This window comes from Salmo salar, chromosome 13 (genome assembly GCF_965601325.2).
Source record: "Salmo salar chromosome 13, fSalSal1, whole genome shotgun sequence".
Lineage (NCBI taxonomy): Eukaryota > Metazoa > Chordata > Actinopteri > Salmoniformes > Salmonidae > Salmo > Salmo salar.
In genome coordinates this window covers 39,134,995-39,158,345 of record NC_138303.1, presented here as the reverse complement: position 1 = coordinate 39,158,345, position 23,351 = coordinate 39,134,995, and the positions used below count along the sequence as shown (strand labels likewise).

At 45.6% G+C, this 23,351-nt stretch overlaps 1 protein-coding gene across 1 annotated transcript in view; it reads right to left on the bottom strand.

Annotated features, from left to right (window-relative positions):
* itga5 (integrin, alpha 5 (fibronectin receptor, alpha polypeptide)) overlaps positions 1–23,351 on the bottom strand; it is a 51,439-nt gene that overhangs the window by 8,913 nt on the left and 19,175 nt on the right. The window contains exons 3-23 of the mRNA XM_014136149.3: positions 17,987–18,087; positions 17,470–17,593; positions 16,901–16,962; positions 16,770–16,815; positions 16,534–16,659; positions 16,154–16,198; positions 15,869–15,912; positions 15,584–15,640; positions 14,841–14,893; positions 14,262–14,467; positions 13,877–14,068; positions 10,760–10,805; positions 10,511–10,624; positions 8,791–8,846; positions 8,181–8,338; positions 7,913–8,050; positions 4,751–4,818; positions 2,682–2,832; positions 2,259–2,351; positions 737–816; positions 442–522 (exon numbers count right to left, since the gene is read on the bottom strand). Of these exons, the coding sequence (XP_013991624.1) occupies positions 442–522; positions 737–816; positions 2,259–2,351; positions 2,682–2,832; positions 4,751–4,818; positions 7,913–8,050; positions 8,181–8,338; positions 8,791–8,846; positions 10,511–10,624; positions 10,760–10,805; positions 13,877–14,068; positions 14,262–14,467; positions 14,841–14,893; positions 15,584–15,640; positions 15,869–15,912; positions 16,154–16,198; positions 16,534–16,659; positions 16,770–16,815; positions 16,901–16,962; positions 17,470–17,593; positions 17,987–18,087 (2,041 nt within the window). The remainder of the gene's footprint in view (positions 1–441; positions 523–736; positions 817–2,258; positions 2,352–2,681; positions 2,833–4,750; positions 4,819–7,912; positions 8,051–8,180; positions 8,339–8,790; positions 8,847–10,510; positions 10,625–10,759; positions 10,806–13,876; positions 14,069–14,261; positions 14,468–14,840; positions 14,894–15,583; positions 15,641–15,868; positions 15,913–16,153; positions 16,199–16,533; positions 16,660–16,769; positions 16,816–16,900; positions 16,963–17,469; positions 17,594–17,986; positions 18,088–23,351) is intronic.

Genomic DNA, 23,351 nt, shown 5'->3' with positions numbered 1-23,351 from the left:
ACTGTGGGGAGAAAGCGTGAGACTGTGTGGGGAGAAAGTGTGAGACTGTGGGGAGAAAGCGTGAGACTGTGTGGGGAGAAAGCGTGAGACTGTGTGGGGAGAAAGTGTGAGACTGTGGGGAGAAAGCGTGAGACTGTGTGGGGAGAAAGCGTGAGACTGTGTGGGGAGAAAGCGTGAGACTGTGTGGGGAGAAAGCGTGAGACTGTGTGGGGAGAAAGCGTGAGACTGTGTGGGGAGAAAGCGTGAGACTGTGTGGGGAGAAAGCGTGAGACTGTGTGGGGAGAAAGCGTGAGACTGTGTGGGGAGAAAGCGTGAGACTGTGTGGGGAGAAAAAGAAAACTACTTTTATGGAGTTCCAAAAGGTTTTTGCTCTGATGGGGGAAATCTAACACAGAGATTCCTCCAACCCCTGGACTTCTCTCTGACTTCCTCTGGACTCACCCTTGTAAAATAACATTGGCCTGGACAACCACCTCCAACTTGTAGGGAACCACCTCGCTGTGGGAATTATTCTCATTTTTACTGTGGAGAGAAAGCGAGAGAGGAAGAGAGGGTGATGAATTAGAGAAAACACACCTCTGCAGCTATATGGTGATATTGGAATACTGTGGTATTTTCAATGGTCTGTATCCTACAAGTTTAGCATTCAATTATTTTGTCAATGACACATAACACATGTCCAGCTATAGTCCCAGTTGAAACATATGCCTAGAGAGGTGATGTAACTGAGTCATACCTGCGGATCTGCAGTTCAAACTGAACCGTCTTGCGTGTATCCCTCAGTCGTGGCACAGTGAAGCGCAGGCCTGCCCACAGCTGCAGATGAGGAGAAGCAATGCGATCAGGGACAAGGGCTTGATGCCAACATGACGTGAGGCAAGAGAGTCACAAATGTCTAAGGGGGACGATGCAACCAACATATCTAAAGCTAACCTTTTAAGGGCATTAGGAAACATGTGCACTATTTTGATACTATTTTGACTCCACCCCAGTTCAGGGTTGTGTTCACCAGGCATTCACCGCCAGTGTTGCTTTGAACACCCCACAGCGACGGTGAGTAGACTCTCTGTTATACAATAATAACAGCATACCGGGGGCCAGTCCCCCGACAGGATAACAGTCCTGTCCTCTCTTTCTCTCTCCTCCCAACTGTTCTGTTGTCTTCAGGGGTCAATCGGTCAGTCAGCCGGTACTCCCTGTCTGCCTGCCTGCCTGCCTGCCTGGCACATACACAGCTGTAATACACCTGGGCCTGCAGGTCCAGACAGTCTGGGACTTCCTGCTTACAGTATTCTGTTTTGCTGCCCTTTATTTCAACTGGAATTTCATGCCCCTTTAGTTTTCCAGCGAGTTTAGAGCTTTTGCTGTTTAACTCTGTAGCGTGAGTGTGTATCGAACTGCAAATGTGCACTGTAAAAACAATTAAAATACTGCTTGTTAACATTCTATGCCATTGTGTATTATAACTAACGCACTACAGAGACAAACTAGGCAAACTACAGTATCCTCAGCACATTGGGTACTACAATGGCAGGATCTATACTATATGTTTGTTGCATACTAAAGTTTTTCAATTTTAGTTTACACTTTGAATACAACCATTCTATCAGAAAACCTTCTTAACCTCTCCACCAATGTCCACTTTACAGTCTTCCTCTGCAGTCAGGCACATTAGGAGGGAACCTCTGCTCAGAGCAGAGACGTAGACCAGCTTCTTGCTACCAGGACAGGAACTTCCTCTCTGAACACTGCTGTGACATGAAAAGAGAGCCTTTCCTGTCCAGTTCAGTTCTCTACCACTCAACCCCTAGACGACACACAATCCCTTCCTTCACACACTAGGAAACATTGATTTTGTGCTAGCCTCAATTACTTTTCTACCACTAAACAGATCTCAGAGGGCTAGACTAGCTATTCCACCAGCCATCAACACTCATCAGAACCAATGAAGAGTATTGCTTACGAGTAGGGCCAGGACCATGTGACCTAACCAGGAAAAACTGCTCACCCCATTCATAACCAATGCTCTTCAGAAAGGTCTTGAGTAGAACCAGGCCCAACGTTTATTTTTATGTCATGTGACCTCATTCTCATTTTGATGAAGACCAAGATGGCCGAAATAAACATCAATGATTTTTTTACGCCAAGAGCCAGAGCTGCTCCTGTTTTCCACCCATGTGACCTAACCAGGAAATAGTCCTGGCCCTACTCATGACCAATCTTCAAAAGGGCAAGCAGAACATGAATCCTTGACTTACGCTGGTGCCAGACTTCATAGGGTTGCCCAAGTCACAGCTTAGGTAGCGGGTCTGGTTCTCTGTCTCGTAGCTACAGGTTAGCTGGGTCAGGCTCTGGGAGAGAGAGAAGAGAGAGAGAGAGAGGGGAGAGACCAAAAGAGACAGAGAGCAAGGAGAAAGAGTGCTGGTTTAGAACCATATACATTCATATGTGTTTGTCATTGGTTAGAACACAACAAAGAAGAATCATAGATACAGATCTACAGATCAAACACCAAGAACAAACATTTGGTTCCATTTGGTGTTTTCAGAACTTCCATAACAGTCCTGTCCCTTATAGATCTACCATCACAAGTCGTATGAGCCAATAGACTGGGACCCTTAAGTTACTTCACATCTAATAGTAGTGTTGGGTTCAGGTGAATGTTTAGTAGTTTCTCTCACCTCGTTATTGCGAGCTATACCACTGTAGTCTGCTTCAGGAGGCAGCACCACGTACAGCTCAGCCTCGTAGGCCCCTCCTTCACCCTCGTTCCGAGCGTTGAAAGTCAAGGTCAGTGAGTTGTCGTCACCTAGGTACGCTTCCTTCCGGTCCCTGAGGGCCCAAAAAAAACAGAAATTGATTACTAATCGGGTCAGACGGCAGGTCAAGAGGTGTCGGGTCTCCAAGTGTAAATAAGCCCCGGAAGAGGTGGGAGAGGGTGCCATTATACTAGAGACAACTGTGAAGGCTGTGTGCACAGTGCATACAGTATAAAGCAGTGTCTGGTCACTAACATACTTGCATGTTCTGTTGCTATAGCCTGATATCTGTGCTTCATCTCTCTCAAAATGGGACACAGCCCAAAACACTTAGATTCATCTCAGGAAATTCCCTCTCCCCTCCCCTTCCCCTGCATCCCCCTCACACACAACTTTTCAAATGTAGGAACAAAGTCATACATGCGTTAGAGCACAGAATAGGAATGTAAAACACCTCCCCCTCCCTCCCCCTCCCTCTCCCTCCCCACATTTCTTCCTCCATCTCTCACTCTCTTTCTGAACACAATGAGAGAGGAATTCCACACGAGGGCCACACAGACGCTTCTAATTAGAGCTGAACTCATAAAACCAGGCAGAGAGAGAAAGCAACATGGACCATATTTCAAACACTGATTTTCTATTGGCCAACCAGCCAGCCAGCCTAGTCAGACTCCAACAGCCATCACGCTCTTTAAAGAAAACAAAAGGGATACATTGGAAGAACCCACAAAAACCTAAAACCTCTCCTGAGGGGCATTGGTGGTACAGGTTGTGTGCTTTGGCAGGAAAACAGTAGAAATATTTTGATGGATACAATGCTGGGAATTTCATAATTGACCCCTTGCCCCAAGCTACTATTAAACAAAGCATTTAGATGAACGCAGCACTATCATCTGATTGCCAGAGGAAAGTAGTTCATGCATTATGATTTTCCTCAACTGAAATCCCTTATTTCAACTCATAATTACTTTCGTCCCCAGACAAATAAACAGAAAAAAAATATTGGTGTATACACTGAGTGAACAAACACCTTCCTAATATTGCGTTGCGCACCCTCCCTTCCATTTTGCCCTCAGAACAGCCTCAATTCATCGGAGCATGGACTCTACAAGGTGTCAAAAGCTTTCCACAAGGATGCTGGCCCATGTTGACTCCAATGCTTGACACAGTTTTGTCAAGTAGTCCAGATGTCCTTTGGGTGGTGGACCATTCTTGATACACACGGGAAACTGTTGAGCATGGAAAAACCCAGCAGAGTACCATACCTCGTTCAAAGGCACTTAAATAATTTGTCTTTGCCCGTTCACCCTCTGAATGGCACACACACACACACACAATCCATGTCTCAATTGTCTCAAGGCTTAAAAATCCTTCTTTAACCTGTCTCCTCCCGTTCATCTACACTGATTGAAGTGGATTTAATAAGTGACATCAATAAGGGATCATAGCTTTCACCTGGATTCACCTGGTCAGTCTATGTCATGGAAAGAGCAGGTATTCCTGATGTTTTGTACAGTCAGGGTATGTGATAGACGACTTTTACAATAGAGAAATGGAATTAGCGCGCAAACAAATATGAACATGAGAGGGCAGAAAGAGAGCAAGGGGCATGTTATTTAGGAGAAAAACGCCCACAACTCCCACTCCATACGTTCATAACAAATCCCTTTCATCTCTCGTGTCTCTTTCCTCCAGCTGCCTGACAACCAATCCTTGCACCTAGACCAGGGACCAGCGCTTCTTCCTGTTTCCAAAGCAGAGTAGTATCTTCGGCGAGTGGAGCATTGTGGGTGTAATAACAGACTGGTCTGCTCTGCAAGCTAAACTAAACAAACAGGTGGAGCATGACACAGCTTTATTTATCCATCAGATCAGGACAACAACAAGGCCGACTCATCTGTATAGTTAGGTGAATAGTTCAACCGTTCATCATACATAGTAGATATATTCTCCTGATCTAGTGGCTTTCATGGGTTTTTGTAATAACTCACCCGTGCACCGCCAGCTTTAAGTCGGGAACACAAATGTTGTCTTCTCCACAGTCCAGCAGAATCTGGGCCTAGAGCAGGAAAGAGGAGGAGAGGAATAAGTTAAAGAGTGACAGAGCTTACACAGGATGCACAGTTCCCATTAAAATGAGGCCTACACTTCTTTCAGTTAGACATAACATAGAGAATTAGACACTTTGCTTTGGTGGTAAACATACAATGGAGTAATTGCAGCGGGATAGGACATGTCGTGCAGACCAGAATGACTAATACATTCCTAGTCCAAGCCCCAACCCCCCCCCCCCCCCCCCCTACAAACCAAACACCTGTAATAATAACCCTGTTAAACGCTCTTATCTTCTGGGGGATGTTAGTGACTATGACCGTGTATGATGACACAAACAACCCTAATTCAGCCCCTGTCTGACTTCACTTCCTCTCAGAGTGAAATGGGTCGTTAAGAAGGCAGGAGAAGCCGTCTGACTGTGTGTAGGATGACAAAACCACCTCCATCATAGAGTGTCCGACTTCCCTTCAGGAGAGGGGACGGGTGGACCAGGAGGCAGGAGCAGCGCCACACACAGCCCAGAGACAGGAGGACAAGAAGGAGAAGTGGTACGCCAGGAGAGCCTCTCTGGGGAGGCCAGCAGCTCTCTGTCCACACATCCACCAGCGCCGCACGCTGACGTCCACACCACAGCGCTCTGCAGCGGACCACAAGCTAGCCACACGCGACGCCACCCAGCGCTCCGCGTGCAGGACCATACATGAACCAGAGGGAGGGAAGGGCTGAAGCTGGTACAGAGTCATGGGGGAGGAGGGGGTAATATAGGAGGGCTAGAGGCTATGGTGGAAATACTAGAAAGACATGAACTAAGCAGTAAAGTGTGACCAGTAACCACTGAACGTGTTTGTGTAGCAGGGAAAAGCCCAGGCTTGACGTAGGTAATAGTTTCCCCGTGTGATTCCATCACAGTGTGATGATCATGATGACTTAGATGACGACGAAGATAATAAATAGACGTAGATTAGAAAGAGAGCGCAGTGCTTCCCCTGTCATTACACAGGCAGGCTTTCTAATTTAAGACGCCGGGGTAACCATAGTAACCACCAGCTCACCCACTCTGCCCCTTCAGCGTGTGCTGGCCCATATACAGACTCAGTAAATCAGGGTAAAAGCTATTTAGATTCCTATCCTGGCTGCCGTTAAACAACAACTGGCAGAGGAAAGCCAGATGAATAGCGTGTAGTCAGTGTATTGAGGGTACCATGTGTAGTATACAGTTTCACTCAATAACTGTGTCAATATCAGCGAAAATAAATCACGGCCCCTGTGTGCGGAATGTATCAGGCATTCACCCATGGGAGCTTCCAGCTTCACTCTCAGGGTGGTGTTTTGTGGATCCATTTTTATTATGTTCCCATTGCTCTGGCTTCACGGCAACATGTGGAGCACATTATAGAGAAACGATTAAACTATGCAGAGAGGCTTCGGTGATCTCTCAGACTCACTCAGCAACCAGAGGGTGTGAGAACTGGGGTGAGCCAGCATGTATATGTAACTGCCAAAATAATGGAAACACTTGAGTAAATGCGAGATACAAAGTATATTGAAAGTAGGTGCTTCCACACAGGTGTGGTTCCTGAGTTAATTAAGCAATTAACATCCAATCATGCTTAGGGTGACATATAAAAATGCTGGGCAGGCCATTATTTTGGCTACCTTAGCTATGCCCCCATAGGATTACAACGCCCCCATCTACAGGGCATGAGTGATGACTGAATGGTTTGATGATCATAAAAACGATGTAAACCATATGCCATGGCCGTCTCAGTCACTAGATCTCAACCCAATTTAACACATATTGGTGATTCTGGAGTGGCGGCTGAAACGGCGTTTCCACCACCATCAACAAAACACCAGATGATGGAATTTCTGGTGGAAGAATGGTGCCGCATCCCTCCAATAGAGTTCCAGACAGATGTAGAATCCATTTCACGGTGCATTGAAGCTGTTCTAACTCGTGGTGGCCCAACTTCCTATTAAGAGGTTTTATGTTGGTGTTTCCGTTATTTTGGTAGTTACCTGTACGTAGCCTTTGCTGCAACAGTCAGCCCAGTACAAACGATGCCATACGGAGGAATCCATAATAAGGTATCATGTATCTGATTAAATCCAGAATGTAGTGAGTAGACATCCCCTACAGTCACACTGGGTATCAATGATTAATGAAATATGTTATCTGAAGTTCAGTTTCGGTACTACAACAACATAGCTTTATCAGGGTTCAGTATTTAGCTCTTGGTTGGAGTGTAAGTACAATACACCACATCTGATGAAGCCCCAGCAGCTTTGATACGACAAGGGAACACCAATGACAGGGTTCAGTACTGCCCTGCTCTGAGAGAGAAGAGAGAAATACTGAGAGAAAGATGGAGGGGGGGGCAACTGCAACCTCAGCCAGGGCCTTTCCCAAAACACTCCAATCCAATCCAGTGGTTATTGTTGAGCTCACATAGGGTGCAGCACGCCACAGCTGAAGGCAGGCAGCCCACACGCTGAGTCCTGCTCATGTCTCTCTCTCCCTGCCAGGATAAAACTGGCAAAATACAGACAAATCTACACCAGATGGCACATGGCCTGTGTGCTGCGAGCGAAGGGCCCCAGTGGCCCCACCCAGAAATATCCATTAACCCTGTGTGTCGGGGTCTTACTGTGCAGCCCTCAGTCGGAACACGACTCCTATGATCCGTTACACAGCCCAGCCAGGCTGAAAGCAGCTATTCCTGGAGGGGCAGTCAAACACTCTCCAACTCCATCTCCACTGTACCATACACACGCCTCACATTTCTCTTGTTGAAACTGCTTTCCAGACCCTCTGGACCCCTTCCCAGCAGAGCGGTTTGGAAATCAACAAGGAGAGCAGCCTGAGTCGTTCTGAGGGGGTGGAGGTCTGGTCAAGGCGAAAACATTACCATCAGCTCTGAGTGAATGGATTTCCAGCCACGTCTTTCACTACGTCTTGTTCATTAAAACGTGTGCAGTGCTCCACCTCAGTAGATATACGGGGCCTGTTAACGTCGAGTCGTTCTTCAGGGTTAGGAGTGCAGTGCTGGGGGGGGGGGGGGGGCAGAGTCAGACAGAGGGGGAGTGTATTGAAGTACCTTCTGCTCGATGAGCTCGGTGGACTGGTAGTTGAGGATGGGTCTGAGGCCGTGGGAGTCGAACGCTGCCTGAGGATCCAGACTGAAGTTGAGGGAGATGTAGATGGAGGAGAGCTTATCTCTGAACTCCTTATCATCCTGGAGTCAGATAGAGAGAGACAGGGTTCATTAGAAAGAGTGTGCACGTGTGTGTGTGTGTGTGTGTGTGTGTGTGTGTGTGTGCGCGCGCGTGTGCGTGTGTGTGTGTGTGCGCGCGTCTGAGACTTACCCTCAGATAGATCTTGGTGTCGTGACACACGCGCTCTCTGTTCCGCACCCTCACACTCCTCGTGAGCACTGTCTGCTGGGAGTCTACAAACAGAGCCCTCTTCACCCCTCCCTTCTGCTTGTGTTTCAGACGGTCCAACTGCACCTCTACCTGGAAGTCTGGAACACACACACACAAAGGAACACACACACACACACACAGGACACAACCATGAATGTGCCATTGTTTTACACACCATCAATCAGACATTAAAACACACTCTCAAGCAAATAGAGAATCCAGACTATGTAGTTAGTTTACCATATGGTACAAATAGCAGAGTAACCATATGCATAGAGGGGTAATTAGTGGAATAATTGCTGAGATTGCGTAAGTGGAGCCTTGTGCTTTGATTGGAACTCATTAAAAGTGGATCAGGGAAGATATGGGGATTCTGGAACCCTGACTCTGCTCTTTATCTCTTTGTCACGATACAATACAGAGCAACAACAAAGTCCTTCAACATACATGCAACATGCATGCAATAACTTGTTATATAAATTGATATTGGTGTGCAATTGAAAGTATGGTATTGTATGTCATCTGGAGCAGATGTGGACAGTTGGCTCACCTAGGTTGTCTGGGAGGTACTTCCCATTGGCAGAGAGGCAGAAACTCAGGTTGACACTGTTTAGAACAGAGGAGAACATAACAAAGACATGATGATGAGGGAAGCATATGCATTCATGGCAAAAAGTCAACATGCACGCACAGACACCGCACTCATTCACTCTCTTCCCCTTCTCTTTGGCTAAACTCTAACTCTTCCGTTTTCTGACATTACAAGACAAGCAGCGTAATGGGTTTCACTGTATAATATGGAGCAATGGGTAATGTTGGGAAAGGCATCTGCCTGCTATAGCCAGCCAAGCTAATAACATGGTGTGTCCCCCCCCCAGCCCAAGCCCCATCCTCAGAGTTTAAGAGGATGAAATTGAGCGTCATCTCATGTTGCCCCACAGGCAGGACTGTCAATCAGTGTCTGTATCTATACGGGCCGGGGGTTCTCGCTCACTCCCATAACATGAGCCACAGCTTCCAAGAGTCAGCAACCCAAACCCCAAGCCCTACGACCAAACTCGCACTGACGGGAAAAGAAAGAAGGAAGGAGAGAGGGAGCGAGGGAAAGGGATCAAGGGAACAAGAGAAAAAGAGGGAGCGAAACCCGACAGTACAGACAGAACAAAGGAAGGAACAAATTTGAAAGAGAATGAAAGAGACAGAAAGAGAATGTCTATATCTAGGATATATATCCATTATATATGGTGCTCCTGTGTCTCTAGGTGTTTTTGTGTCTGAGTGTGTGCATGCGCACGAGTCTCCACATCCTGATGTTTCCCAGCTGTGTTCCACCACCAAACAATATCTCATTCAAAAGCCACTGCCAAACCTCCTGACCCCTCACTCCCCTCCTTCCCCCCACCCCCACCCCCACCTACATCCCACCCCATCACCAGGCAACGCAGCGTAATCAAGACGTGTATACACAACAGTTTCCTTTATGAATCTGGGGACTAGAGAGGGGGGGGGGGGGCAGCAAACACACAAGCACAGTGTCAAGCATGTTGAGCAGCGCAGCCAGAGATTAGAGGAGCCCTGTTCTGTTCTGTTTCCTCTCCCATTGGATGGGGAATACCATGCAGCACATTCTAACGGAAGGGGAAAATAGCTGACAGCCACAATGCCCTTATTCAGCATTTTATTTGACTTTTTCTCCTTTCGAAGAAATATAATCTGTTATGAAGTTGCTGTGATAACAGGTCACCACCACCAGATAAGACTGACTGTTTCCCAAGTAAATATGTTCTCAATGGGTCTTCCTGTCTAAGTACAACTGAGTGCCAGTGTTGAGGATCTCCTTCCTGTTGGTGTTGTGCCAAGTGTAAAACACGTTCAGCAAATTAAGTCTGGCCCTTACTTATAAAGAGTTCCAGGGTATGAGTGCTGATCTAGGACCAGTTTAGCCTTTTAGATCATAATGTATAAGAGACAGCACATCGAAAGGGGGGACCTGATCCAAGATCAGCACTCATGCTCCGAGATGCTTTACATACAGGCCCAGAATAAAGGCCCAGGAGACTAGACAAGTAGTCAACAGGAGACAGGTATGCTGCAGTACTTACCAGGAGACAGGTATGCTGCATTACTTACCAGGAGACAGGTATGCTGCAGTACTTACCAGGTGACAGGTATGCTGCAGTACTTACCAGGAGACACGTATGCTGTAGTACTTACCAGGAGACACGTATGCTGCAATACGTACCAGGAGGCAGGTATGCTGCAGAACTTACCAGGAGACAGGGATAGTGGTGTTGCCGTTGTTGACTGAACAACTCTTCTCCTCAGGGTTGATCATGGTGGGGTAGACAGTCAGGGAGGCACTGGTGTTGACGATGGGCCGGGATCTGTGGTACAATAAATGGGAACAGAAGCCAGGTTAAGAAATGGTAGAGGCACACCTTTTGGTAAACCTCTTAACTAGACTTGTATTAGACATCACTCAATAGATGAACAGATAGGAAGCTATGAGTGAGTATTACCTGTACAGAACTGTCTTGTCAACTCCAAAAGCACCAACAATAAGATCTGTCAAGAAAATACATTTCATCAAGTTCATGGACTACAAGTAAACAACAAGACCAAAACTGTTTAAAGAAAATTGTGATAAATAAAGTATACCAGTTTCATTGAAGGACCAAACAGCTGTGCCATATCGGTGCCATATAGATTGCAAAATAGTGGGAAGAGATTTTTGATGCACTGATTCCATGGCACATTTATTTTTAACCAGGTAAGCTGACTAAGAACACATTCTCATTTACAGCAACAACCTGGGGAATAGTTACAGGGGAGAGGAGGGGGATGAAAGAGCCAATTGTAAGCTGGGGATGATTAGGTGACTGATTGTATGAGGGCCACATTGGGAATTTAGCCAGGACACTGGGGTTAACACCCCTACTCTTACAATAAGTGCCATGGGATCTTTAGTGACCACAGAGAGTCAGGACACCCATTTAACTTCCCATCCATAAGACAGCACCCTACACAGGGCAATGTCCCCAATCACTGCCCTGGGATATTTTTTTAGACCAGAGGAAAGAGTACCTCCTACTGGCCCTCTAACACCACTTCCAGCAGCATCTGGTCTCCCATCTAGCAATCAACCAGGACCAACCCTGCTTAGCTTCAGCAGCAAGCCAGCAGTGGGACGCAGGGTGGTATGCTGCTGGTAACATTAGTTCATAAACAATATGCAAAACAACACCAGATTCAAATCTAAGTGCAGTCACAAAAACCATCAAGCACTATGACAAAACTGGCTCCCATGAGGACCGCCACAGGAAAAAAAGACCCAGAGTTACCTCTGCTGCAGAGGATAAGTTCATTAGAGTTACCAGACTCGGAAATTGCAGCCCAAATAAATGCTTCAGAGTTCAAGACACATCTCAACATCAACTGTTCAGTGAATCAGGCCTTCATGGTCGAATTTCTGCAAAAAAAACCACTACTAAAGGACACCAATAAGAAGAGGAGACTTGCTTGGGACAAGAAACACGAGCTATGGACATTAGACCGGTGGAAATCTGTCATTTGGTCTGATGAGTCCAAATTGGAGATTTTTGGTTCCAACCGCTGTGTCTTTGTGAGACGCAGAGTAGGTGAACGGATGATATCGGCATGTGTTGTTCCCACCGTGAAGCATGGAGGAGGTGGTGTGATGATGCTTTGCTGGTGACACTGTCTGTGACTTACTTAGAATTCAAAGGTACACTTAACCAGCATGGCTACCACAGCATTCTGCAGCGATACGCCATCCCATCTGGTTTATGCTTAGTGGGACTATCATTTGTTTTTCAACAGGACAATGACCCAAAACACCTCCAGGCTGTGTAAGGGCTATTTGACCAAGAAGGAGAGTGATGGAGTGCTGCATCAGATGACCTGGCCCCCACAATCACACAACCTCAACCCAATTGAGATGGTTTAGGACGAGTTGGACCGCAGAATGAAGGAAAAGCAGCCAACAAGTGCTAAGCATATGTGGGACCTCCTTCGAGACTGTTGGAAAAGCATTCCAGGTTTTAAACAGCTTGGAAAATTCCAGAAAATTATTTCATGGCTTTAGAAGCTTTTGATAGGCTAATTGACATCATTTGAATCAATTGGAGGTTCATCCTTGGGAGCAATTTCCAAACGCCTGAAGGTACCATGTTCATCTGTACAAACAATAGTATGCAAGTATAAACACCATGGGACCATTCAGCCGTCATACCGCTCAGGAAGGAGACGCGTTCTGTCTCCTAGAGATGAACATACTTTGGTGGGAAAGGTGCAAATCAATCCCAGAACTACAGCAAAGGACCTTGTGAAGATGCTGGAGAAAACAGGTACAAAAGTATCTATATTCACAGTAAAACGAGTCCTATATCGACATAACCTGATCTAGTCCTTGCTCGGCAAGGAAGAAGCCACTGCTCCAAAACCGCCATAAAAAAGCCAGACTACGGTTTGCAACTGCATATGGGGAAAAATATCATACTTTTTGGAGAAATATCCTCTGGTCTGTTGGAACTGTTTGGCCATAATTACCATTGTTATGTTTGGAGGAAAAAGGGGGAGGCTTGCAAGCCGAAGAACACAATCCCAGTCGTGAAGCACGGCGGTGGCGGCATCATGTTGTGGGGGTGATTTGCTGCAGGAGGGACTGGTGCACTTCACAAAATAGATGGCATCGTGAGGAAGGAAAATGATGTGGATATATTGAAGCAACATCTCAAGACATCAGTCAGAAAGTTAAAGCTTGGTCGCAAATGGGTCTTACAAATGGACAATGACCCCAAGCATACTTCCAAAGTTGTGGCAAAATAGCTTAAGGAAAACAAAGTCAAGGTATTTGAGTGGCCATCACAAAGCCCTGACCTCAATCCTATAGGAAATTTGATGGCAGAACTGAAAAAGTGTGTGCGAGCAAGGAGGCCTACAAACCTGACTCAGTTACACCAGCTCTGTCAGGAGGAATATGCCAAAACTCACCCAACTTATTGTGGGAAGCTTGTGGAAGGCCACCCGAAATGTTTGACCCAAGTTAAAGAATGTAAAGGCAATGCTACCAAATACTAATTGAGTGTATGTAAACTTCTGACCCACTGGGAATGTGATGAAAGAAATAAAAGCTGAAATAAATCATTCTCTCTACTATTATTCTGACATTTCACATTTTTTAAATAAAGTGGTGATCCTAACTGACCTAAGACAGGGAATTTTTACTAAGATTAAATGTCAGGAATTGTGAAAAACGGAGTTTAAATGTATTTGGCTAAGGTGTATGTAAACTTCCGACTTCAACTGTCTGTCTGTCTGTCTGTCTGTCTGTCTGTCTGTCTGTCTGTCTGTCTGTCTGTCTGTCTGTCTGTCTGTCTGTCTGTCTGTCTGTCTGTCTGTCTGTCTGTCTGTCTGTCTGTCTGTCTGTCTGTCTGTAAAAAATATATATGGGGGATTGGAAATGATGGACACAATTATATTGCAATATTAAAGCTGATCTACACCCTAATTATTACTATTATTTTTATAAATAAAAAAATAAAAGTATTAAGTTGATAATATGCTAAAATCAGCAGCATGAGAGGTCTTCAAAACACATTAGTTTTGTCACTCACCTGGGTAACCATTCATGTCCAGGTCTTTAGCCCCTCGGAGGGCAAATCCAAAACTTGCGGGCACAGTGCCTGAAGCCCATTGGCCAGCTATGACCTGAGAGGGCGTGTCCCTGAGCCCACCAGCAAATCCATTGTAGATGAGAACCAATCCCTGTTGGTCATCTCCACCGAATGGACAGCTGATGGCCACGTCTACCAATCAGAGAAGAGGAGAGAGCAGGAGAAGACCGTGAGATCACTCAGAACTTTACAGTCTACTAGGACTTTGAATGAACTGCATGAGACTAACAAAACTACATGTAGTAGAATCTCAAAACCAAGATTGTGAAACATCCTTTTCTTCTCCCCATTAAACTCCCATTACTACCACTCCTCCATCTCTCACCATTGTATCCGTCCTGGTTGAGATCTCCCAGAGCGGCGATGGTGCTACCAAACCTCCCAAACACCTGGGTTCCGGTCAGGTTGAGGGTTGGCTCCAGGTCCAGGGGACCACGTTGCAGATAGACGTACATACGGCCCACCTCCTCCAGGCGACTGTCTGACCCCCGGGTCATATACATGGGAGCTCCCACCAACAGGTCAGCCATGCTGAGGGGAGGGAGAAACACACACGGTTACAGACACATATAGTGTACAGACTAGGGTGGCAAAATGCTGTATACTTTCCAGAAATCCTGGTTGGAAAAACTGGGAAATTTATTTAAGTTTCCAGAATTGTGTAACCCTAGTTGCCTTTTTGACATAGACGACTGGAGTTTCCCATAAAATGTGTCATTGGTTAAGGTGTGAACCTATGGTGAGAATGCTATGTGAGAACTGACACCTACTCACCCCTCATTACTGATAAAAAAATGTCCCATAACATTACTGGACAAATCCAATTTGCCATCACCACCCAACTCATGGGTGAGAATATATGGTGAGAATGTCCTGTTAGACTGTCCTGTTAGACTGTACTTACCCGTCGTTATTGATGTCAGCTGTGGCCACAGCATACCCAAAATAGGAGCCCATCTGAGAAAACATCAGAGTACATCATCGTCACAACTCTCGAACATCACCATGAATCTGGGTTCAAAAAGGCTCAAAATAGAAAAGCTGCTTTTAAGCAAAGGGACTTCTAAAGTACAGTGAATCTACTTGAATACAAATATCCAGTAGAAGAAACTACTGGGAGAGAGAAGAAATGGTCAATGAAAAGCAATGGTTCTTGCTTGGTCCAACTTGAAGCTGTTTTGTTAGTCTTATTTGTCCTGTCTGTAAAACACATCTGAAGTAACAAAGACACAGAAACAGCTTGATTCCCAGACTCCCAGGGTTAGCAAATACACTCCTATGATTTTATTTATTCAGCTGAACCAATCAGCACCATTAAAAAGGGGCTCACGCTACCTCCATTCCATTCGCAGGAAGAATCATGCTTCTCATTTGGGGAAAATTGCTTCTGTACTTTTACTTCAATAATTATGTTTTACAGAAAACCACACAGGGCTTGAAACCCAGTTAACAGAAACTTGTAAAGGAAATTATTTTGCTTATATCATCAGTGCTCCAGTACACAGACTCAGGAGATTAAGTGTTGCCATGAGAAACAGCAAGTTATGGAACCACAGTCTGTGTGAAAAACCACACTTGAGTTAAAACCAATGGGTTATGTGTGTTATAACCCTAATGAGTTAGAGCTGGGGAGGTTTGGATGCTCACCTGTTCACCGGTGTAGTCGAGCATGGACTTCAGATCAGTGCCATTTAAAACAGACACCTGAGGAGCGCAGACACACACACAGAACATATGGTCAAAATACCTGAGGTCCAACATACTGTATGTATAGAGTAGGCCAGTGATATGGTATTCATCACTTCTACTTTCACTAAACACAGCTACGGCTACTTTCGTTATCTCAGGCTCTATTTCTCCCCCCAAGCCTATAGCCCTCCCTTTCAAAATCAATCTCCTCTCGAAATTAGAGTGGTGATGAGGTTTTCTTACCAAACCAAATAGCATGACTCCTTTTGGGACCCCAGCCACAAAATCTGAGAGGTGCACAGACAGGGGGAAAAACAGAAAAAGGGAAGATTAAGGAAGGGAAATATCACAAAGGTCACAGCTGTCGAACTCTGAGAATTCCTGTGATTGCAGTTTTCCAGCTTAGTAGGGGGACAGAATCTTATAGGCCAGTTCAGTTGCGTTTACTTCAGGTATAGTAAACATTCTATATCTTTAATGGCGCTCTGTTGTGCAGGCCTGTGAAGGTCTGTGGTTCAGATCTCTTACCTTCCACCTCATCTCCACTGAATTCCCCGACCGCAACAGAGTAACCTGCAAGACCACAAGAAAGCAGACATTAGTCATATGATATCAAGCGTTCAGAGCCCTTGGACTTCCATTTCTCTTGAAGAGTAATCTAGGGATTAAGGCATGTACTTTGAACAAATATGCATCGGTCCACCTTTTATCAGAGGTCAGAAGGTTAGAAGGAATTGTGGTGATTGGGAAACGATTTGATTTAGAAGAATTGTGGTGATTGGGAAACGATTTGATTTGATTTAGAAGAATTTTTCCCAATCTTAGTTCTGACTCAAGTAGCCTGCACAGGAAACCAGCATGTGTGGAAAGTAAGGGGAGTGGTAGAATTATGAGAGGAAAAGTCTTACCGCGGTAGCTGTCGTCATATTTGAGCTGAGCCTGTCTGGTCTGGATCTGTCCCTCTACAGACTGCATGAAGTACCCTGGGTAGTAAGCCTTGATGATCTCCTCTTTGGCTGCTGAGATCACCTGACCTGAGAAGACACAGGAAGCAGGGAGTGAATGGAAAGATCCTCTCAGGTTTCACACAAATAACTTCAGAATACTACAACTTGTTGTCTCAGGGGGTTGTTGAGATGTGTACCTTGCCAGAAGAAGCTGCCTGGTCCTCCAAGCACCACTTTCCCATCCTGAGAGAGAGACAGAATGAGATCATGTGTTTCTAGTCCATATTAGTTGATAAAGCTCTGGTACTGAACTGAGAGGAAGTGCTACCTTGGTGAAATCAGCACTGAATCCCCCCTGACAGTAGCCCTGGCCGCCCTCGTTAATGAATTCTGAAAAAAACAGAGAGGTTCATAAATCAGTAATTTTTCCTATTTGAAAAAGCAACTTGAAAGATCCATAAATTCTGCCTTAAATTTAACCAATACTTTAGAATGTTGAATTTTGAAATACTTTGGAACCTGTGGAGTTCAATGACTCAGCTGGGCATTCTGAACAGAACCAAGCCAGCCCGTCACTACCACAGCAGTAGGGATAGACTAGTCAATATGGGGCTGACATGATGGATTGAATCTAAGGGGGTCAATTCTTTCTCCACAGCTAGTGTGTGATGTCTCTGGAAGTGGTTACTCAGTATTGTTACTTGAGACTCTAAACATCCCGTCTGTTGTGGCCCTCGGGCACTCCACTTAACCCCTCTCTAATAGCCTGCTGTGTGGACAGCTGCCGTGTCAGAGGTAGGCCACAGGAGTCACCTGTAGTGGTGGTGGGGTAGTTGGCTGGCAGAGAGAACAGCAGTGTCTTAATGGGAAATGTATAACATAACAGAAAATAATGACCTGTGCGACAGGGAGCATATTCCACAAACTTAGTGAAGTTCTTGACAGAGAGGTAGCAGGTTCCTGTGATATCTGACTGGGGCATGTCTTCTTTGGTTCTCCAGGAGTACAGAGGGGCGCAGGCCTATAGGAGGGGGGAGGTAGAGGGGGGAGTTTTTTGTCAGTTACAGCAACACCCCGTTGAACTCGATGGAGACCCAGAGAGAGGTCAATGTTACATCTGGAGCAAAGTAACCGTGTAACTAAATCCAGGTTACGTCCCACACAATCAGCAAAAAATACAGGTGTCTCAACTTTGAAGTCACAGGAGCGCAAAACACTTCTCCTCAGAGAGAGGCTGGAGGTGAAAATTGGAACAGTCACAACAAACCGATTGACACAGACCTTTAAGACAAACTTTGAACAATTAACATATACAATCCCTTAACAGTTGAGGGACTCTGAGCTGTAGAGACCAAAGTTGAAAGTAAACTGACTTTCTCCACCCCTGTCTCTGAGTCAGTGAGGTTCATCTTACCAGAATGGTGTCGCCATGGGAACGGACGGTGGCGCCGAACCACTGGTGGGACTTGACTTCAGCCTGGTAGTCTGTGTTGTTGAGTGTGACTGTTCGGTCCCCTGGGAGGAACAGAAAAATAACCGAGTGAATGAGTGACGACTAAAAAAAGTCCCTAATGAATCATTGTAGTTCTCCTCCAGACAACGTCATCCAAACATCTAGTCATCTGGCACTACAGAACTTACATACTGCATCATTAAACACACACAAATTTCTCATGAAGAACATTCCAGAGACGAACATAGCAAAAAACTTGAAAGTATTTGGTACTCAATGTTCAGGGGCTGTATGTATCTAGGATCTAGAGGAAAACCTTGGTGTTCACCAGAGCCTCATGCCGCAATATAGTTCCTGTCCTCACTGTTCAGATGTCAACTCGAGACAGTTCTCTGGCGTGACCTACTGACCCTGGCTCTTTTTGGCCACCTGGCCTGTAACCCAGAGCGTTACCAAATGGAACACTTTTTCCTATATAGTGCACTACTCGGGTCAAAGGTAGTGCACTATGTAGGGAATAGGGTGCCATTTAGGACGCTACCTCTCTGACAGGACAGGAGCAGGTGACAAGACAGATGGCCTGTGGAGTCAGGTTCAAACAGGATGTTTTATTGGCAAGACTGATGCAACATCTGTGTTGCTATGGTGAGAAACAAAATCCAAACACAAATTGGTTTATACAGTTCACATACCATGAAACATCCTGTAACAAGTTTTCTAAATGCTTGGAATTCAGACAATACGTATCCAGTGGAACTTGTACCAAACAAATTTCATTTGGATTCTGAACCACTAACCCCGGCAGCTCAGCAAGCGCACCCCAGCCTACTTCTCTTTTCCCAATCACTATTCTCTACAGTTAAACCATAAGCGTGTTGCAATAGAGCCATATCCATCTGTTGGAAAGGGGGCCTGGTGGTGAGAGCCAGAGATTGTGACCTGTGGACGTGAGGAAAGTAGACTGTGCGTCAGCCTCCTCCTCCACCCTGGCCCCAGCCAGCTCTGAGATCTCTGGATCTGGGTGAGGGCCTGCTCTGCTCTGTGTCTTGGTGGAAAGACAGAAAGGGGGGGGGGGGCTGTGTCCAAGGAAAACAAACGCTCTGGCTCTGTTTCCTCCTAGCAACCTCAGTCATCCCTGCTCAGGCACACTCTCCTCTTTCTCTAATAGTCTCCTGTCTACTCTCTCCCTCTATTTCGCTTTCTTTCTCAGTCTCCCTCTTTCTCACTCCCTCCCTCCCTCCTCTCTTTATCCCTCTCTCAGGGAGTTTGATCTCCCCCTGCCCAGCTAAGAAAGAAGTGGGGATTAGGGCCCTTTAATAACAGCACAGTAGATTTACTGTATCACCAGGCTTTCTCTCCAGCATTACTCATGGGCACACAGCACCCCTGTTCCCTACCGGGATACATGTGTGCCACTCCTTCACGTGTGGAAAGACACACTTTAGCGATACAACAAATAACATGCCTAACACATTAAAAGATCTAAGAGACTTGTTTCTTCAACTGCACTGCAATCATTTGCACTACACACGTCACAGTCCCTCTCCCTGAAGCATACTTTCCTCCTGTTTTCATAACTCAGGGGCCTCTGTTTTCATAAAGTGAAGGGGGTGACACTGAGGAGACATGCAAGCCAAACAGGCATGTGTGTTTGGGACACACTACCCCGGCAACCATGAGTATGAGCAGGGAAAGACATTTTATTCACATTTCAGAACAATATAGTAGTCGGACTCTTCTTAAGCACTTGGTCATGGTAAAACAGAAAATAATATTCAACATGACATCTCTACAGTTATGTAAGTGACGTCATCGCTACGTTCAAAGTACAAGACTGTCAGCTATAAGGCAAAAATGGCACAAAAAAAAACATGCAGGGTTTTGGAGTGTTCTCTAACTACACTGAGCGGCTGTGACGTGAGCTCAGAGTCTGTCACTGCTCTTATTGTCCATGTCAGAGACGGTACATTGGCGTTCATACAGTGTGACAGATGGAGAGATGAAAAGATCAGTTGGTTAAGAGGCTAGACAAGACAAGTCAGCCTGAGTCATGCAAAAATGCCCAAAGCCTAACATGGGTTGATACAAACAAGATCTGAAGAAAAAGCTAGCAGACACATGTCGCAATAACATGTCATGTAATGTTATTTCAGTGAACTTGGGTAGACTTGGGTAGAAGTGCTGCAGTGACTAGTGCCTCTCCACCCCTCTCTCTCCTGGGACAGGACAGCAGAGGGGTGGATGGGATGGGGTGAGGTCTGGAGTGTGTCCACAGACACTCCCCCCTTTGAACTGTGCGAGAGGAGACCCATTAGAGGAGTTTAGAGCCTGTATCTTGGGTTAGAGTGCAGGGCGGATGGGGTCAAAGAAAAATGGCAAAATCCACTCATCACATCAGCTGGCCCTCGGGGAGTTACTGGCCGGAGGAAGAGGGTCAGATTGAGAGATGGAGAGACAGGGCTCTGGTTTCCTCCCTCTTTCTCTCCCTCAGATCCCTGGGCAGTTTTTCCTTATCTTAGTGGAAGGGGAAGGGGAAGTGGAGAGGTAGGCGAGGAGGGGTGGAGGAGGCTCTCCCATGACCACTTTGTGACCCAATTAGGAGGCTCTAATTAAATGGGCCTGTGCCCTCGGTCAGGCTCAAGGAAGACCTCACCCACACTTAGGGAAGAACCTGAAAAATGTCACACAAATAGACACACCTCTCATAAAAAGCGTCAATAATAATATATTAGCAGTATAATATATACCACAGTCAGCTGAGCTCTAGCCATGTCATAAGAAACTAAAGGAAAACATATCTTCTATGACATACAGACAGAGGTGCTATGTTCTTGTATGCCAGTCCAGATGGCTAAATTGGCTCTTCCACACAAATCAAATGGGTGCTTTCAAAGCCCATTAAGTAAAATGAAGTACACACTGTCTAAAACCCCAAGGGACTATCCTTCACCCCAACGCCCTGCTTCTCGCCTGCCTGCTGCACATTACATCACTGTGACGATCATGGCCCTGCGCCAGCATCCAAGGATGTGCAACACATTTTATAATCTGTTGCTAGAGAAAAGGGAAGGAAAACACCAGAAGAAAGAGGCGACCTGCATTTGGATTCCTTCAAATCAACTGTTAAACGGGGCTTGTGAAAACAGAAATCTGCTGCAGTGGAATATTTCTCCTCTAATGTGCCTTATGGCCAGTAAATCAGTCTTGGCTCTCAGCACTCTTCTCTTTGATTTCCCAGGAAACAAGCCAACAGTCCCCCGCTGCACTGACTGGGGAGCGCACACACACCCACACACCACTATCCATGGACATAGGACAGTGATGTGTGTGTGTGTGTGTGTGTGTGTGTGTGTGTGTGTGTGTGTGTGTGTGTGTGTGTGTGTGTGTGTGTGTGTGTGTGTGTGTGTGTGTGTGTGTGTGTGTGTGTGTGTGTGTGTGTGTCAGAGAAAGGATGATCTAATTTACGCAATACACAGAAGATTTCTCTCTGATAGCTCTGTCACTCTTTAACTTACTCGTTACTCATTCCTCTAAAGACAAAAGGCTCCTTCAACTGTCCAGTCACTGGAACATTGCTCCACTTCTCTGAATAGCGCATGATCGTTGACCCATCAACCAGGGACTCTTACTGTCATTCTACCTTTTTACATTCAGGTTCAAATGAAGCTTGTTGGCAATATCCGCTAGACCAAATGCACCGAGTGTACAAAACATTAGGAACTGCTCTTTCCATGACATAGACTGACCAGGTGAATGCTATGATCCCTTATTGATGTCACTTGTTAAATCCACTACAAAAACAGTGTAGATGAAGGGGAGGAGACAGGTTAAAGAAGGAATTGTAGGCCTTGAGACAATTGAGAAATGGATTGTGCATGTGTGCCATTCAGAGGTTGAATGGGCATGACAAAATATTTAAATGCCTTTGAATGGGGTATGGTAGGAGGTGCCAGGCGCACCGGTTTGAGTGTAACAAGAACTGCAACGCTGCTGGGTTTTTCACACTCAACTGTTTCCCATGTGTATCAAGAATGGTCTACCAACCAAAAGACATCCAGCCTTCTTTAAAAAACAATCTCTGGGGGGGGGGGGGGTGCAGGCTGTTCTGAGGTCGGGGGGGGGGGGGGGGGGTTGCGACTCATTTTTACATTTACATTTAAGTCATTTAGCAGACACTCTTATCCAGAGCGACTTGCAAATTGGTGCATTCACCGACTCAATAATGTTTTGTACACCCAGTATATATCATTGTATCTACAGTGCATTCGAAAGTATTCAGACCCCTTGACTGTTTCCAAACGAAATGAAAACTGAAATATCACATTTTCGTAAATATTCAGACCGTTTACTCAGTACTTTGTTGAAAGACCTTTGGCAGCGATTACAGCCTCAAGTCTTCTTGGGTATGATGCTACAAGCTTGGCACACCTGTATTGGGGGAGTTACTCCCATTTTTCTCTGCAGATCCTCTCAACCCCTGTCTGGATTGGATGGGGAGTGTCACTGCACAGCCATTTTCAGGGCTCTCCAGAGATGTTTGATCGGGTTTGAGTCCGGCCTCTGGCTGGACCACTCAAAGACATTCAGAAACTTGTCCTGAAGCCACTCCTTCATTGTCTTGGCTGTGAGCTTTGGGTTGTTGTCCTGTTGGAAGGTGAACCTTTGCCCCAGTCTGAGATCCTGAGCACTCTTGAGCAGGTTTTCATCAAGGATCTTTCTGTACTCCAAATTAAGTTGTAGAAACATCAAGGATTTGTATTTTTTTATTTAACCTTTATTTAACCAGGTAGGCCAGTTGAGAACAAGTTCTCATTTACAATCTATATACAGTGTGTGCAAATGGAGTAAGGAGGTATGGCAATAAATAGGCCAATAGTAGCGAAGTAATTACAATTTAGCAGATTAACACTGAAGTGATAGATGTGCAGATGATGACGTACAAGTAGAAATACTGGTGTGCAAAAGAGCAAAAAAAGTTAATAAAAACCATATGGGGATGAGGTAGGTAGTTGGATGGGCTATTTACAGATGGGCTGTATACAGCTGCAGCGATCGGTAAGCTGCTCAGATAGCTGAAAGTTAGTGCTTAAAGTTAGTGAGGGAGATTTAAGTCTCCAAGGATGATCAATGGAAACAGGATGTACCTGAGCTCAATTTTGAGTCTCATAGCAAAGGGTCTGGATACTTATGTAAATAAGGTATTTCTGTTTTTAATTTTGGATACATTTGCAAACATTTTTTTTTAAATGTCACTGTCATAATGGGATATTGTGTATAGATTGATGAGGAACATTTTTTATTTAATACATTTTAGAATAAGGTTGTA